This window comes from Lepus europaeus, chromosome 9 (assembly GCF_033115175.1).
Source record: "Lepus europaeus isolate LE1 chromosome 9, mLepTim1.pri, whole genome shotgun sequence".
Classification (NCBI taxonomy): Eukaryota; Metazoa; Chordata; class Mammalia; order Lagomorpha; family Leporidae; genus Lepus; species Lepus europaeus.
The window spans coordinates 69,640,679-69,655,746 of NC_084835.1; the positions used below are offsets into that span (position 1 = coordinate 69,640,679).

Below are 15,068 nucleotides of genomic sequence, written 5' to 3' on the forward strand. Positions count from 1 at the left end.
CCTGTGTACTTCTGCTTGCATTCTTTCCTTCTCTTAAGGTACCTATCAGAAATTAGTTTCTATCATTACCATGAATTTCTTTATATTAATGGATATTTTTCTGTGTCTGTGAGCAGCATTTAGTAGTTTGTTTGCAGTACTTTTAATTCTCCTGTAATTTTCTTTTAAAGATTTATTTATTTGAAAGACAAGAGTTAGAGAGAGAGAGAGGTCTTCCATCCAGTGGTTCACTCCTCAAATGACCATTTGGTGGGAGCTAAGCCGATTCAAAGCCAAGAGCCAGGAGATGCTTCCTGGTCTCCCACGTGGGTGCAGGGACCCAAGGACTTGGGCCATGCTCTGCTGCTTTCCCAGGCACATTAGTAGGGAGCTGGATCAGAAGTGGAGCAGCTGGGACTTGAACTGGTGCCCATATGGGATGCTGGGGTTTCAGGCTAGGAGTTTAACCCACTGTCTCATGGTGCCAGCCCCTATTGTTTACTTTTTAGTTTTGCTATTATAACAAAGTGCTAATATATATATATATATATAATTTATATCTTGTTCCATGTTGAGGTACTTCATATACTGAACTGCTTATAGTAAAAATTCTGATTCTCTAAGTTAGCTGCTTTCTACCTAGAAATGTAACATTTCACTTAAATCAGGATTTTGTAAATTTGAACTTTTTTTATTGTATTTTTTTTTTTTTTTAAGATTTTACTGATTTGAGTGGTAAAGTTATAGACACAGAGAGGGAGAGACAGAGAGACAGCTCTTCCATCTGCTGGTTCACTTCCCAAATGAATGTAATGGCCGAAGCTGGGCCAATCCCAAGACAGGAACCGGAAGCTTCTTCTGGGTCTCCCATGCAGGTACAGGGGCCCAAGCAAACACTTGGGCCATCTTCCACTGCTTTCCCAGGCCATAGCACAGAGCTGTATGGGAAGTGGAGCAGCTGGAACTCGAACCGGCATCAATATGGGATGCTGGCGCGACAGGCAGAGGCTTAGCTCACTACCCCATAGCGCTGGTCTCTGTTGTTTCTCTTAAGAGTTTGTGGTTGTTTATCTTGAGTAGCATGTTTTATAATTTTCATAAACTTTTCCAACAAAGGCTTCAGCTATGTGAATTCTGTAACTTACTGAACTTAGACAAAATGGCATTAACACATAGAGGAGATGGTCATTGGAGTATTAGGAGAATGAGTCAAAAGCTGTCATCCGGTGGTTCATTTAACAGTGGCAGATGTCTTCATAAAGCTTAGTGATAGAAAAGAACATTAGCTCTCTAGGCTAGCATGGTATTCCATAGGAAAGAAAAAAATAGTTATGGGTTTAGTTAGGGAATTAAATTTTATGAAATGAAAAATTTAAGTAATAACTCTTGCCAGGGCCAGTGGTTTTTTAATGCGAATGAATTGGGTGGATGTAATAATGGGAAACAAAAAAACCTGCCATAGAAAGGGATCAGTAGAATGCTTGCCTTGTTTTCATAATGCCTTTTCTCCTGAATTATGTTTTCTTTAAGTATCAGCTTTTGTTTTAAAGTCAATCACATTTTCATTAAAAATCTTTCACGCTCTTTTTGGTAGTGGAATGGGTTGCTTTGTTTACTTCTTCCAGTGTTAGTCCGTTTCACAGCTGTTCAGTAGCTTTCCTGGCATTTGAACTTGGGACTAAGAAAGGATTTGGATGTGCTCTTGTGTGCATTAATGGTCTTCCTGAAGTAGTCTTTAAAACCATGAATTACAGAAGTATTTTTTTTCTACCAGTTGTCATTGTATGTTTAGATGGGTTCTTTCAAAGAAAGGCTGTATATGCATTGTGAAGTCATGAATGTTATCATTGTACTTTGTGGAAAGTGAACTTAAATATAAGAAAATATATAAGTACAGCAATAGTTAAAACTGAGCTTTTTCTTTTTTGAGGGGGGGTTGAGATACATCTTCCTTACACCTTTCGTTAGCTCACTCTCATTTGAAAAGTCACACAGTTCAGGACAAACCTCTAAGTGTGAAGTGCATACTGATTTGTTTAGTGGATTCTACTTTTTTGTAGTAACAAACTGAAACTAGAGATTTATGGAACTTAACCATGTGTGGTCAGTTACTATCACTGGCGTTTGACATTAATTATATTTTTGGTCAGCTTTTCTGGTAAGACAGATGTGGGTATTAGCCTCTAACTTCAAGTATATATACTTAGGTAGGGTACATGTTTTCATAAGCATGATATAACTCAGTGTAGAGGTTAAAAGACGTAAACATTTTTGAGTAGCAATTAAATACTCTTACTAGTCAGATATCTAAGGTAATTTGAAAGTTGACTTCTGTACATATTTGTTTAGGGTCCTTCGTGTTTTTGTCTTTAATTTTAAGTGGCATATATGGCATATATAAAATTTCTGATGCTTTGTACATGGGATGCTGGTGCTGCAAGAGTTGGCTTAACATGCTATGCCACAGAACCAGCCCCTAGTTTAAATAGGCTGGCATTGTGTTGTAGTGGGTAAACCACTGCCTGTGATGCTGGCATCCCATATGGGCACCAGTTCAAGACCTGGCTACTCTGCTTCTGATCCTGCTCCCTGCTAATGCACCTGGGAAAGCAGTGGAAGATGGCCCAAGTGCTTGGGCCCCTGTACCCACATGGGAGACTTGAAAGAAGCTCCTGGCTGCTGGCTTTGGACTGGCCCAGCTCTGGCCATTGCAACCATTTGGGGAGTGAACCAGTGGATGGAAAATCTCTGTTTCTCCCTCTCTTTCTCTAAATTCTGCCTTTCAAATAAATAAATCTTCAAATTTTTTTTTTTTGTATTTACTGTTTACACACAACTGAGTATCTTTGGGTTTATCTTTTAAAATATTTGAAGGCCAGGGTCAAAATCTTTTAAAGCATTTAAAACCTTTTGCAAGTGTCTTTTATAGAGGTTGTGTCAGTTTATATTTTCCTCTCAGTGGTACCTTATTCTTTGTTGACACATCTTCAGTGTGCACTGAGATTATATTTTTAGGCCATGCAATTTTAGAAGATAAAATTGATTTTTATTTTTCACTTTCTGCTTATTAAAAACATTTTTCATTTATTAGAGAGTTAGAAAAGGAGAAGAGAAAAAGAGAAATCTCATCTGCTGGTTCACTCCTCAAATGCCTGAAATAGCTGGGATTGGGCTAGGAGGAAGCCAGAAGCCAAGAACTTGTTCTGTGTCTCCCATGTGAGTGGCAGGAACCCAGGTACCTGCTGCTTTTCAGAGTGTGTGTTAACAGAAAGCAGGAGTTGGGAACAGAAATAGAACTCAAACCTACGTGTTCTGACTTGGGATGTAGGGCCTTAACTGCTAGGTCAAACTTGTGCCCATTTATTTTCTAAGTTAATGGCATGTTTATAATAAAACTTTAAACACTTAAAACGCATGTAGAACAAAATGTGAAAGTGTTCCTCTCACCTGTGTTTCCCCAGTTGTTGTCTGCTGTTTAGTGTGGGTTTTCAGTTGATGCTATAGTTACACTCTGTACCTGTGTGCCTCACATGAGCATACATGTGACTTCGGAGGGTTGCTAATGCTTAGAAAGATGTCTCCCAAGGGGTTGCAGGGGTCCAAGCACTTGGGCCATCTTCCACGTCTTTCCCAGGTGCATTAGCAGAGTGCTAGATCAGAAGTGGAGCAGCAGGGAAAGGAACTGGCACCCATATGGGATGCCAGCACTGCATGGCTTTACTTGCTGTGCCATAGCACTGGCCCTTGTTTTTAATGTTAGTTTACATTCTATTTAAACCAGAATATAACGTCTTTTTGGGTCTCTAGTCAATAAGTTTGATGATTAATGCAATCAGGCTTAATTAGCCACATGTCAGCATCATTTCAAATAGGTGAAAACTGTGGCAGGTCACCTAGTGGTGTGTAGTGCTATTTCACGTGGCTGTTGTGTCTCAACTGATGCTGTTCTGCAGTGAAAAATAATTGAACTGAAAAGATAGATCCAGCCCCTGGGAAGCCATAAGCTTTGGGGACAAAAGCTGAGAATGGTGATGGAGAAGTAGGCAATTTGCTAAAATGGTAGTAACTCACACATGAATAATTGAATGTTCCCTAGGTGAAGTCTGAGAAATTGAGAACTTTTAGTTCTTTGGTTTTTGTATAAATATTGCAGAATTTACCTGTGATATGAGATGATTTTGACCACTAAGTTGTTTAAATAGATAACTAGTATATTTAAATTAAGTGCAGCATAATTCTGAATGTTTACAGTTTGCTTTTGAAGCCTTTTAGAATGTGTTTACCTATATATCACTTTAACCGCATGATGATGATTTCCGTAGGAATGGAAATGTTTTCTGAGTTTATAGATGAGAATAGTGGTTCTAGAGCAGTTTAGGTTGATTTTGAATGTTGTATAGCTGATGAGTTATAGAACTAGGTTCTTAAATCACATACCCTTGTGTTTATCATTTAAATATAGAAGTTTAAATATACAGTTCAGAAATCATGTCTGAACTTGCCATTTCCCGTCCTGACTAATTGATCTCTAAATCTCTAATTATATTTCATGTTCCTACTTAGTAAAGTTGCTCTTGGTTCATTGAACACATTCTGCTTTTCTGTTGTTTTTTTCTTAAAGTCTTTGAAAGGTCTGCTTGTCCATCATTTATTTATTTCTCTTTCTTTCTTTCTTAAAGATTTATTTATTTATTTGAAAGGTAGAATTATAGAGAGAGAGAAGGAGAGACAGAGAGAGATCTTCCATCCACTGGTTCACTCCTCAAGTGAACATAATGGCTAGAGCTGTGCCAGGCCGAAGCAGGAAGCAGGCAGACCTTCATCCAGGTCTTCCACATGGGTGCAGGGGTCCAGGGAGTTGGGCCATCTTCTGCTGCTTTCCCAGGTGCTTTAACAGGGAGCTGGATCAGAAGTGAAGCAGCTGGGACTTGAACTGGTACCCATGTATAATGGCAGCACTGTAGGCTGGGGCTTAACCTTCTAGGCCATGGTGCTGGCCCCCGTGTCCATCATTTCTGTGAAACTTTTCCTTGTTTTTTTTTTTTCTGATTTAGTTTCTTTTTTAAAATTTATTTAAGGGGGCTGGAGCTGTGGCGTACCAAGTAAAGCCGTGGCCTATAGGTGCCAGTTTGAAACCTGGCTATTCTACTTCCTAAGCAGCTCTCTACTATGTCCTAGAAAAGCAGTGGAAGATGGTTCAAGTCCTTGGGCCTCTGTACCCACGTGGGAGACTCAAAAAGAATCTTTTGGCTCCTGGCTTTGGATTGGCCCAGATTCAGTCATTGTGACCATTTGGGGAGTGAACCAGTGAATGGAGAACCTCTCTGTCTTTGCCTCTGCCTCTGTAAGTCTGCCTTTCAAATCTTTAACTCTTAGACCTATCAATGTGATCAGTTGTGAACTGAAATTGATCACTTGGACTAGTGAGATGGCATTGGTACATGTCACCTTTTTTTTTTTTTTTTTTGACAGGCAGAGTGGACAGCGAGAGAGAGAGAGAGAGAGAGATAAAGGTCTTCCTTTGCCTTTGGTTCACCCTCCAATGGCCGCTGCGGCTGGCACACCACGCTGATCCAATGGCAGGAGCCAGGTGCTTCTCCTGGTCTCCCATGGGGTGCAGGGCCCAAGCACTTGGGCCATTCTCCACTGCACTCCCGGGCCATAGCAGAGAGCTGGCCTGGAAGAAGGACAGCCAGGACAGAACCGGCGCCCCGACCGGGACTAGAACCCGGTGTGCCGGCGCCGCAAGGCGGAGGATTAGCCTGTTGAGCCACGGCGCCGGCCCCTTTACTCTATTTCTGTAATTTACGTCTACTGTTACCACCCTGATTTAAACTACCTTTATCTTACTTGGAGTGACATAGGCTTCTTATAACTTGACTCCCTTCTCTAGCCACTTCTGCTTTCTTCCTGTTTTCCACACTACAGCAAGAGTGATACTTGAAGGCAGCAGAGGGCATGCCCACAGTAAAAGTGTAGTTCTGAATTAATCAGTGTGCAGTGATGTCCACTATGGTCAAGCATTTGTATGGCAGGAGACTGCACATAAAACATGTTGGTGTTGAAGGATCATTCTCTTTTCTAGTCCACTGAGGATCCCAACTTTTCTCTCGTGATGTTCTTTCCTTTCTGCCTTGCCTCCTTTCTTTTTTTCCCATTAACCTTCTCACCTCAAATGGAGGCTTATGTTCAAGTTTGGCTCTTTGTTTAAAATCTGGTTACCTGAACCTGGAAAATGAATAATACAGGTCTTCTCTCTTCTGGTCAGGAAATAGCAATGATGGTATATTAGTTCTTAAAGAACTTGGTAGTATCTCTACTTATATACCCTAGTTCTTGCTTATATAGTGTATTCCTATTTGATTTTTAGAATGTCTTGCCTAACCTAAAGAACAGATTGCCTTTTTTTTTTTTTTTCCTTTTAAGATCTATTTTATTTAGGCAGAGTTACAGAGAGAGAGAGGGAGAGATAGAAAGGTCTTCCATCTGCTGGTTCACTCCCCAAATGGCCTCAACAGCCAGGGCTTGGCCAGGCTGAAACCATGAGCTTCTTCTGGGTCTCCCATAAGGGTACAGGGACCCAAATACTTGGGCCATTTATGCTACTTTCCCAGGTGCATTATCAGAGAGCTAGATGGGAAGTGGAGCAGGTGGGACACAAACCAGTGCCTATGTGGGATGCCAGCATTGCAGGTGGTGATGATTTAACCTGCTGTGCTACAGTGCCGGCTCCACATACTGCCTTTTCCAAAGTGGACTGAGATTCAAAAGAGGGAAAAGGGTTCCTTGCTTTTAAAATTAATTTATTTTAATGTTTTTTATATTTGTAGTATTATATATCTAAGTACTTAAATTAACATGACTTTAAAAAAAAAAGACTTTATTTTATTTATTTGAAAGGTAAAGAGACAGAGAGAGAGGTCTTCCATCTACTGGTTCACTTCCCAAATGGCCACACCGACTGGGGCTGGCCCAGGCTGAAGCCAGGAGCCAGGAGCTTCTAAGTCTCCCACATGGATGCAGGGCCCAAACACTTGGGCCATCCTCTACTGCTTTACCAGGCTCATTAGCAGGGAGCTGGATTGGAAGTGGAGCAGTCAGGACTTGAACTCGTGCCCAAATGGGATGCCGTCACTCCAGGCTGTCTTTAACCCACTGCACCACCACGCTGGCCCCTAAAATGACCTTTTCAAGGGCACAAATCATAATCATAACAGAATCATGATGGAATCATTTGAGTCCAGGGGAATGTCACTCTTGTATGTATAATATAGCTCTTGTTTGTATGTTAGCATTCAGCTTGACCATCCAGGATATGTTTACAAAGCAGTGACACTGATATTCATAAGCCACGCGTTATTTTAAAATATCTTAGCTTTAATATATGTAACAAGTTATATGAATATGACACAATAGTGAAGGAGCATTACCATCAATCCTATTACCTTAAAACAAAAGTTATTTTCATACTGTATAGTGGTATTTTTATAGTTCTAACATCTGTCTCATCCATGTTTGTAAGTGTTTTTATTTTATTTATTTTTAAAGATTTATTTATTTGAAAGTCAGAGTTACACAGAAAGAGAGGAGAGGCAGAGAGAGAGAGAGAGAGAGAGGTCTTCCATCCGATGGTTCACTCCCCAGTTGGTTGCAATGGACGGAGCTGTGCCGATCAGAGGCCAGGGGCTAGGAGCTTCTTATGGGTCTCCCACATGGGTGCAGGGGCCCAAGGACTTGGGCCATCTTCTACTGTGTAAGCATTTTTAAAAGAGGTCATCTTACCAAGTGTTTATTCTCAATTTTATTATTACTCAATTTTATTATTACTTAGTCTGTAAGGGGGAAAACCCACATCATAGTGTATTATTTTTCTTTCGGAAAATGTGCTTGCTAATCATTTTCTAACGTTTATTGTTTATGGGAAACTTTGTCAATATCTAGGGGTAAATGCTTAAGTTAATGTTGCCTGAGGCCATGAGGATAAAATTGACTTTTATTTTAAAGTTATTGTTTACCTGGAAAATAGATTGAAATTCTTCCAAAGATTCCTGAGTTTTTGCAGTCTGAATCAGCTACGTGGCGGTAAAGGTGTCTTCTTTCTGTGCGTTGAACCTAAATTTCAGTTTGTGGGTGAGAGCAAATAGAGTACTACTGAGCTGTATTCTTACTAATGAAAAAAGAGGGGAGAGAAAAGGTTGAGTTTATAATTTTGATTAATATGTTTCAGATCTGTTATTTTGAAACATTATGTGGTATATTTGAAATGTTTTTCCCTCTTTATTAAAATTTTTACAAAATGTTTTGTTCTTATTCCTTATCCCCACTCCCAGAGTAATATTCAAATAAATAATATATGTAATTAATGTAAGCACATATCTGTATTTTAATAGGCATCAAGCATGATGGAACCATGTGTGATACCTGCCGCCAGCAACCAATCATTGGCATTAGATGGAAATGTGCAGAATGTACAAATTATGATTTGTGCACAGTTTGTTATCATGGAGATAAACATCATTTAAGGCATCGCTTTTATAGAATTACTACACCAGGAAGTGAGCGGTAGGTGAAACAAATTTCTCTTCTGTGTTTGTGCTCAAGTTTTATACTACTTAGCCATAAAAATAGGATTAGGAAATTACCTATGACACGTGGTTTAGTATTAGGAAGTAGCTGATAATAGGCTAGAAATGGACTGAGCCTCTAGTAGAGTGAGATAAGAGCTGTGTGAAGATGGAACTGTATGAATTTTCCGAGATAATATGATCTGTTCTTTCTCTGGCTTAGATACTTGACATTGTGAAATGTTAGGGCAGCCCAAGAGAGGCTGATTGTTTTCTTTTCACTGTGCTTTCTGTTCTGTGAATTGCTACAAGTTGAACATGAGAGCCCATTGATTGAGGCAGTAGGTGTTTATTAAGACTACAGGACAGCTGCGATATTCGTGGAGATTTGAAGATAAATAGACGTGCAGTATTCTTTTTTTTTAAAAGATTTATTTATTTATTTGCAAGTCAGAGTTACACAGAGAGAGGAGAGGCAGAGAGAGAGAGAGAGAGAAAAAGAGAGAGGTCTTCCATCCAGTGGTTCACTCCCTAATTGGCCGCAACGGCTGGAGCTGCACTGATCCGAAGCCAGGAGCCAGGAGCTTCTTCCAGGTCTTCCACATGGGTGCAACGGCCCAAGGACTGGGCTTTCTTTTGCTGCTTTCCCAGGCCATAGCAGAGAGCTGGATTGGAAGTGGAGCAGCCAGGACTAGAACCAGCGCCCATATGGGATGCCGGCGCTTCAGGCCAGGGCTTTAATCCACTGCGCCACAGTGCAGGCCCCGACATGCAGTATTCTTAAGGTGTCCACAAGTAAAAGCAAATAATGGTCAATATGATATTTTATGCTATGGAAGTGCTAGGTATTAACTGTCGTAGGAACAATGAGAGAGGAGTATTGTAAAAGAGGTACAAAGTTTTAGGTGATGGCATCCTCTCATGTCAATATGTATAGGTGCAAGAATGCCACCTCTTAGGGAGATAGCTAGAAGTAGGAATAAATAGATTTTGAAGTCAGATTGTTCAATGCGAATCATGGTCCTGCCATTTATTAACTATATTATTTTAAGCAAGTTATTTATTTTAAAATGTTTATTTTCATCTACTTAAAGGCAGAGTGACAGAGGAGGGAGAGAGAGAGACAGAGAGAGAAACCTTCCATCCTTTGGTTCATTTTGTAAATGCCTACAACAGCCAGGGCTGGGCCAAGCTGAAACCAGGAGTCTGGAACTCCATCTGATCTCTCATGTGGATTGTAGTGGCCCAAGTACTTGACCCATCACCTGCTTTAGCAGGAAGCTGGATCAGAAGCACAGTAGGTGGGACTCAAATCAGCATTTAGTGTGGGATTTGGGTGTCCTGAGCAGCAGCATAATCCTCTGTGCCACAATGGTAAGCTCAAGTTACTTGATTTTTTTCCTTTGCTTATTGTAAAGTTAAGGAATATTAAAGGCATTTTAAAAATGAATAGAGGATAGAAGATGTCTCTCTCTCTCTCTCTCTTTCTCTTTCTCTCTCTCTCTCTCTAACTCTGCCTTTCAAATAATATATAAAGTTTTAAGAAAGCTAATATGGGACTGGCACTATGGCGTAGCAGGTGGAGCAGCTGCCTGCAGTGCTGGCATCCCATATGGGTGCCGGTTTAAGTCCTGGCTGCTTCACTTCCAATCCAGCTCTCTGCTATGGCCTGGGAAAGCAGTGGAAGATGGCCCAAGTCCTTGGGCCCCTGCACTTATGTGGGAGAACTGGAAAAAGCCTCTGGCTCCTGGCTTTGGATCAGTTCAGGTGCAGCCATTGGGGCCATCTGGGGAGTGAACCAGCTGGTAGAAGACCTCTCTTTCTCTCTCATATCTCTCTCTGCCTCTGCCTCTCTGTAACTCTGCCTTTCAAGTAAAAAATCTTTAAAAAAAAAAAAAAAAAAGAAAATTAATAGAACAATGAGATAAAGTTAGAAAACCCCAAAAACCCCAAACCTCTATTTAAAAAAAATTTATTGGGGCCAGTACTGTGGTGTAGTGGGTGGGGCTGCTGCCTGCAGTGCCAACATCCCATATGGGCTCTGGTTCAAGTCCCGGCTGCTCCACTTTGGTCTGGCTCTCTGCTATGCCTGAGAGTACTTGGGCTTCTGCACCCATGTAGGAAATCTGGAAGAAACTTCTGGCTCATGGCATTGGATCAGCCCAGCTCTGGCCATTGTGCCCATTTTGGGAGTGGACCAGCAGGTAGAGGACCTTATTTTCTCCCTTTGCCTCTCTGAAATTCTGCCTTTCAAATAGATAAATATTTAAAGAAAAATATATAGGAAAAATTAAAAAATATTTTGGTTGAAAGGCAGAGAGTTTTCCAGTTTGCTCAAATGCCCACCAAAGCCAGGAACCAAGTATCCCATTTGGATCTCCCATGTGGGTGGCAGGGACCCAAGTACTCAAGCTATCACTTGCTGCCTCCTAAGGTGCATATTATTAGGATCTATTTAGTGGACTCAAACCTTGCAGTCTGTTATAGGTGATGGTGTTCCAAGTGGCTGTTTAACTGCTGTGCCACATCCCTGTGATCCCCCCACCTCAACTCACCCTGAAACCTTTCTGAGTATGTGAATGAGGAGGGCGTACAACAGTGGTGGGAAATGTGTCTGGCCCACAGGCCATTTAAGGCCTGTGAAATCATTTGGTCTGCCCCTGCCCAGGTGGGACTTGAAGTTTAATAAATCTGTTGCAGGCTAATTTTTAAGTTGATAATTTTGTATGACTTGTGAATGATACTGTAAATATCCAAATGGCCCTTGGCAGTAAAAAGGTTCCCTGCTCTTGTCTTATACAAGTAAGAGGTAGATGGCTGAAATAGTTGAAATCTTTTTCAAGATCTGTAATCTGTACTTTGGAGAAACTGTAATATAGGTCAATTTCATGCCATACAAACAGACTTTACTGGCTTATATATAGTACTCTAAATTTTTTTAAAAGTTTATTTTATTTTTTATTTTTTTTTTTATTTGAAAGGTGGAGTTAGAGAGAGAGGGAGAGACAGAGTTCTTCCATCTAGTGGTCACAATGGCCAGGGTTGGGCCAGGCTGAAACTAGGAGCCAGGAGCTTCTTCCCGGTCTCCTACGAGGGTGCAGGGGCCCAAACACTTGGGCTGACCCCTGCTGCTTTCTCAGGCACATTAACAAGGAGCTGTATTGGAAGTGGAGCAGCTGGGACTCAAACTGGCATCCAGTTGGGATGCAGGTGCTGCCAGTGGCAGCTTTTCCACCTATATCACAATGCTGACCCCCTCTAAATTTTTGAATAATTGTTAGCTCACGGACCCCTTTTTTGCTAACCCTTTAGCAATCAGGTAATTCTACATACACAAAAAAGTTCATAGATTTTGAAAATGCATATACACTTAGAAGATTCCCAATGCTGGGCTTAATTTTTCTTGGAGGCAGTTGACTGAAGCAGAAAAACACTTGGCAATCTCTGAACAGAATATGCTGTTGAGTTGACTAAAATCCCTTCTGCTACCTCTTGTCGCCTAAACCTGAGGACAAGTGCTATTGGCTATTTGTCTTTGTAGGGCTGTCTTCCATAGGCCCTGATTGATATTACTTGACTGGCAGCTGCAAGGATTTGAGTTTGCCACCTCTAAAATAGTGAAGAGAATTGTTATGTGAAGAGGTTAGATTTGGTTTATGTAATGATTTCATTACTTTTTGACTTCTGTGACTTTGGGCAAATTACTTAACTTGTTTGAGACTCAGTCTCCTCCTTTGTACCTTTTTATTCAAGAGTGTTGCACATGCTACAACTGTGTAAGTGCTTTTACATATAATAAAAGCTCAAAGATTATTGTCATCATTATTACAATTGCTATTATCATCATCTTTGCCTGTGGAAAGTAAAAGGTGTTCCTGTATTGTGCTATTTTGGTATTAACTAGAACAAAGAAGAATCTTTTCTACTTTGGAAACAATCTTTTTATGATTTGTTTTTAAGGATAAATTAGTTTCCATTTTGATATAAATTTGAAATAATTTTACTTTTAGGGTTTTGTTAGAGTCTCGTAGAAAATCTAAGAAGATTACAGCAAGAGGAATCTTTGCAGGTGCCAGAGTGGTACGAGGAGTGGACTGGCAGTGGGAAGATCAAGATGGAGGAAATGGACGAAGGGGAAAGGTATAGCATTCTTCATTCCTTACGTTTTCTAGAATATTGTATGAGTGTGTTCAGGAGATTTTTATTGCTCTTGTAAATCATTTTCTTAACCCATTATTTTCCTATTTCAGTAACAGTTTTTGAAATCTTTGTTTTTTCCTTTTTTTTTTCCCCTGGGGCAAAAAGATTGCTCCTGTTCTTTTGTAAGCTTTGCTGTTCCTTGAGAGGGTTGGTTGTTGGCTCTACCTCTTTACCCTCTGGGTTGATCCAGGACATTGCCATTTTGTTGCCCAGAACGCCTTTCTGAACATTTTGCCAGTCCTCCCTAAATGGTTTCTTGTGCTCTGGCCTTTCCTGCTGTTAAAATTCATTTGAATTGACTTTTGTGTTTCATTTCCTCAAAGGTTGTTTTCAGGGTAGGCAGCTACTTGCTTGTCCACTTGCCTCCTGTTACCCCTCTTGGATTGCGTGGAAGGCTGTTGAGGGGTCATTTATAGCAGTTCGAAGGCTGTTGAGGGGTCATTTATAGCAGTTATTCTTATTTATGTATCTTTTCTTTTTGTTTGAGGCAAAGAAATGGGGAGAAAGAGGAGTGAAAGAGAGAAAGGCAAAGGGAAAAAGAAGCAGAGCTAGACATCCATAACAGCAGGGACAGGCCAAAGCCAGAAGACTGGAAGTCAGTCTGGGTCTCCTCATGGGTGGTAGGGTCCAAGGTACTAAAGCTGTCATTGGCTGACTCCTGTATGCCTTAGCAGGAAACCGGAATTGGAAGTGGGCCCAGGACTCCAACCGAGGCACTCTGATAGGAGATGTGGGTGTCTTAACTGCTGTACCAAATGCTTGCCCCCTGTTTTTAGTTTTTTGAGGAATCTCCATACTGTTTTCCACAGTGGCTGTACTAATTTATATTCACGTAGATAAATTTTCACCAGCACTTTTCACCATTTGTCTTTTTGATGATAGTCTGTCTAACTGGAGTGAAATTAGATTTTTGTATTGATGAGATTGTATTGATGAATGCATTGATTTGCATTTCCCTAATGATTAGTGATGCTGAGCATTTTTTCATGTACTTGTTGACCATTTGTGTGTCCTCCTGTGAGAAATGTCTGTTTAGGTCTACTGACCGTTTTTAAATTAGCTTTTTTTGTTTTTTTTGCTGTTGAATTCCTTATATATTCTGGATATTGTGTCAGATATATAGAGCTTACAAATATTTTCTCCCGTTCTGTAAGTTGTCTCTTTACTCTGCTGAGTGTTTCCTTGGCTGTGCAGAAGCTCTTTAGTTTGAAGCAATCCCATTTGTCTGTTTTTGCTTTTGGGTTCTGGTTGGGGAAAAAAAAAAAAAAAAGCTGCCCATTCTGGTGTCCTGAAGTGTGTCTCCATTGTTTTCGTTTAATAGTTTAAAAGTTTTGGGTCTTACATTTAGGTCATTAACCCATTTTGAGATGATTTTTGTACATGGGGAGAGATACAGTTCTAGTTTCATTCTTCTGCATGTAGATACCCAATTATCCAAGTACCATTTATTGAAAAGATTACCTTTCCTAATACATATTCTTAGCATCTTTGTCAAAGATCACTAGGCTACAGTTGTGGGTCTGTTTCCAGGATCTCTATTCTGTTACATCAGTCTGTGGATTTGTTTTTATGCTGATACCATACTGTTTTAATTATGGTACTTTTATAATGTATTTCAAAGTCAGGTATTCTTTTTGCTCAAGATTGTTTTGGCTATTTGGGAGTCTTTTGTGGTTTCATAAAATTTTAATAGTATTTTTTAAAAAGATTTATTTATTTATTTGAGAGAGTTACAGAGGGAGAGACAGAAAGAAAGGTCTTCCACCCAGTGGTTCACTTCCCAATTGGCTGCAACAGAAGGAGCTGTGCTGATCTGAAGCCAGGAGCCAGGAGCTTCTTCCAGGTTTCTCACATGGGTGCAGGGACCCAAGCCCTTGGGACATCTACTGCTTTCTCAGGACATAAGCAGAGTGCTGGATCAGAAGAAGAGCAGCTGGAATACGAACTGGCACCCATACGGGATGCTGGTGCTGCAGACAGAGGCTTAGCCTACTGTGCCACAATGCCGGCCCCTTTAATAATATTTTTTTTTTCTGATTCTGTGAAAAATGCCATTGGTATTTCTGATATGTTTGCATTGAGTCTCTAAATCAGTTTGGGTAGTAGGCACGGTTTAACATATTGATTGTTCCATTTCATGAGCATGGGATGTCTTTCCATTCATTTCTTTGTGTCTGTTCCATTTCTTTATGTCCTCTTCAGATTCAGTTTATTCCTGGGTGTTTTATTTACTCTTTTGGTAATGGTCAATAAAGGAGTTGTTTTCTTGATTTCTTTTTTAGATGATTTGCTATGGTGTATAATAACACTACTGATTTTTGTATG

General features: G+C 40.4%; 1 protein-coding gene across 1 annotated transcript in view; it reads left to right on the plus strand.

Annotated features, from left to right (window-relative positions):
* Window positions 1-15,068, plus strand: part of MIB1 (MIB E3 ubiquitin protein ligase 1) — a 153,462-nt gene that overhangs the window by 13,473 nt on the left and 124,921 nt on the right. Inside the window, exons 2-3 of the mRNA XM_062201449.1 lie at window positions 8,370-8,541; window positions 12,554-12,683. Of these exons, the coding sequence (XP_062057433.1) occupies window positions 8,370-8,541; window positions 12,554-12,683 (302 nt within the window). The remainder of the gene's footprint in view (window positions 1-8,369; window positions 8,542-12,553; window positions 12,684-15,068) is intronic.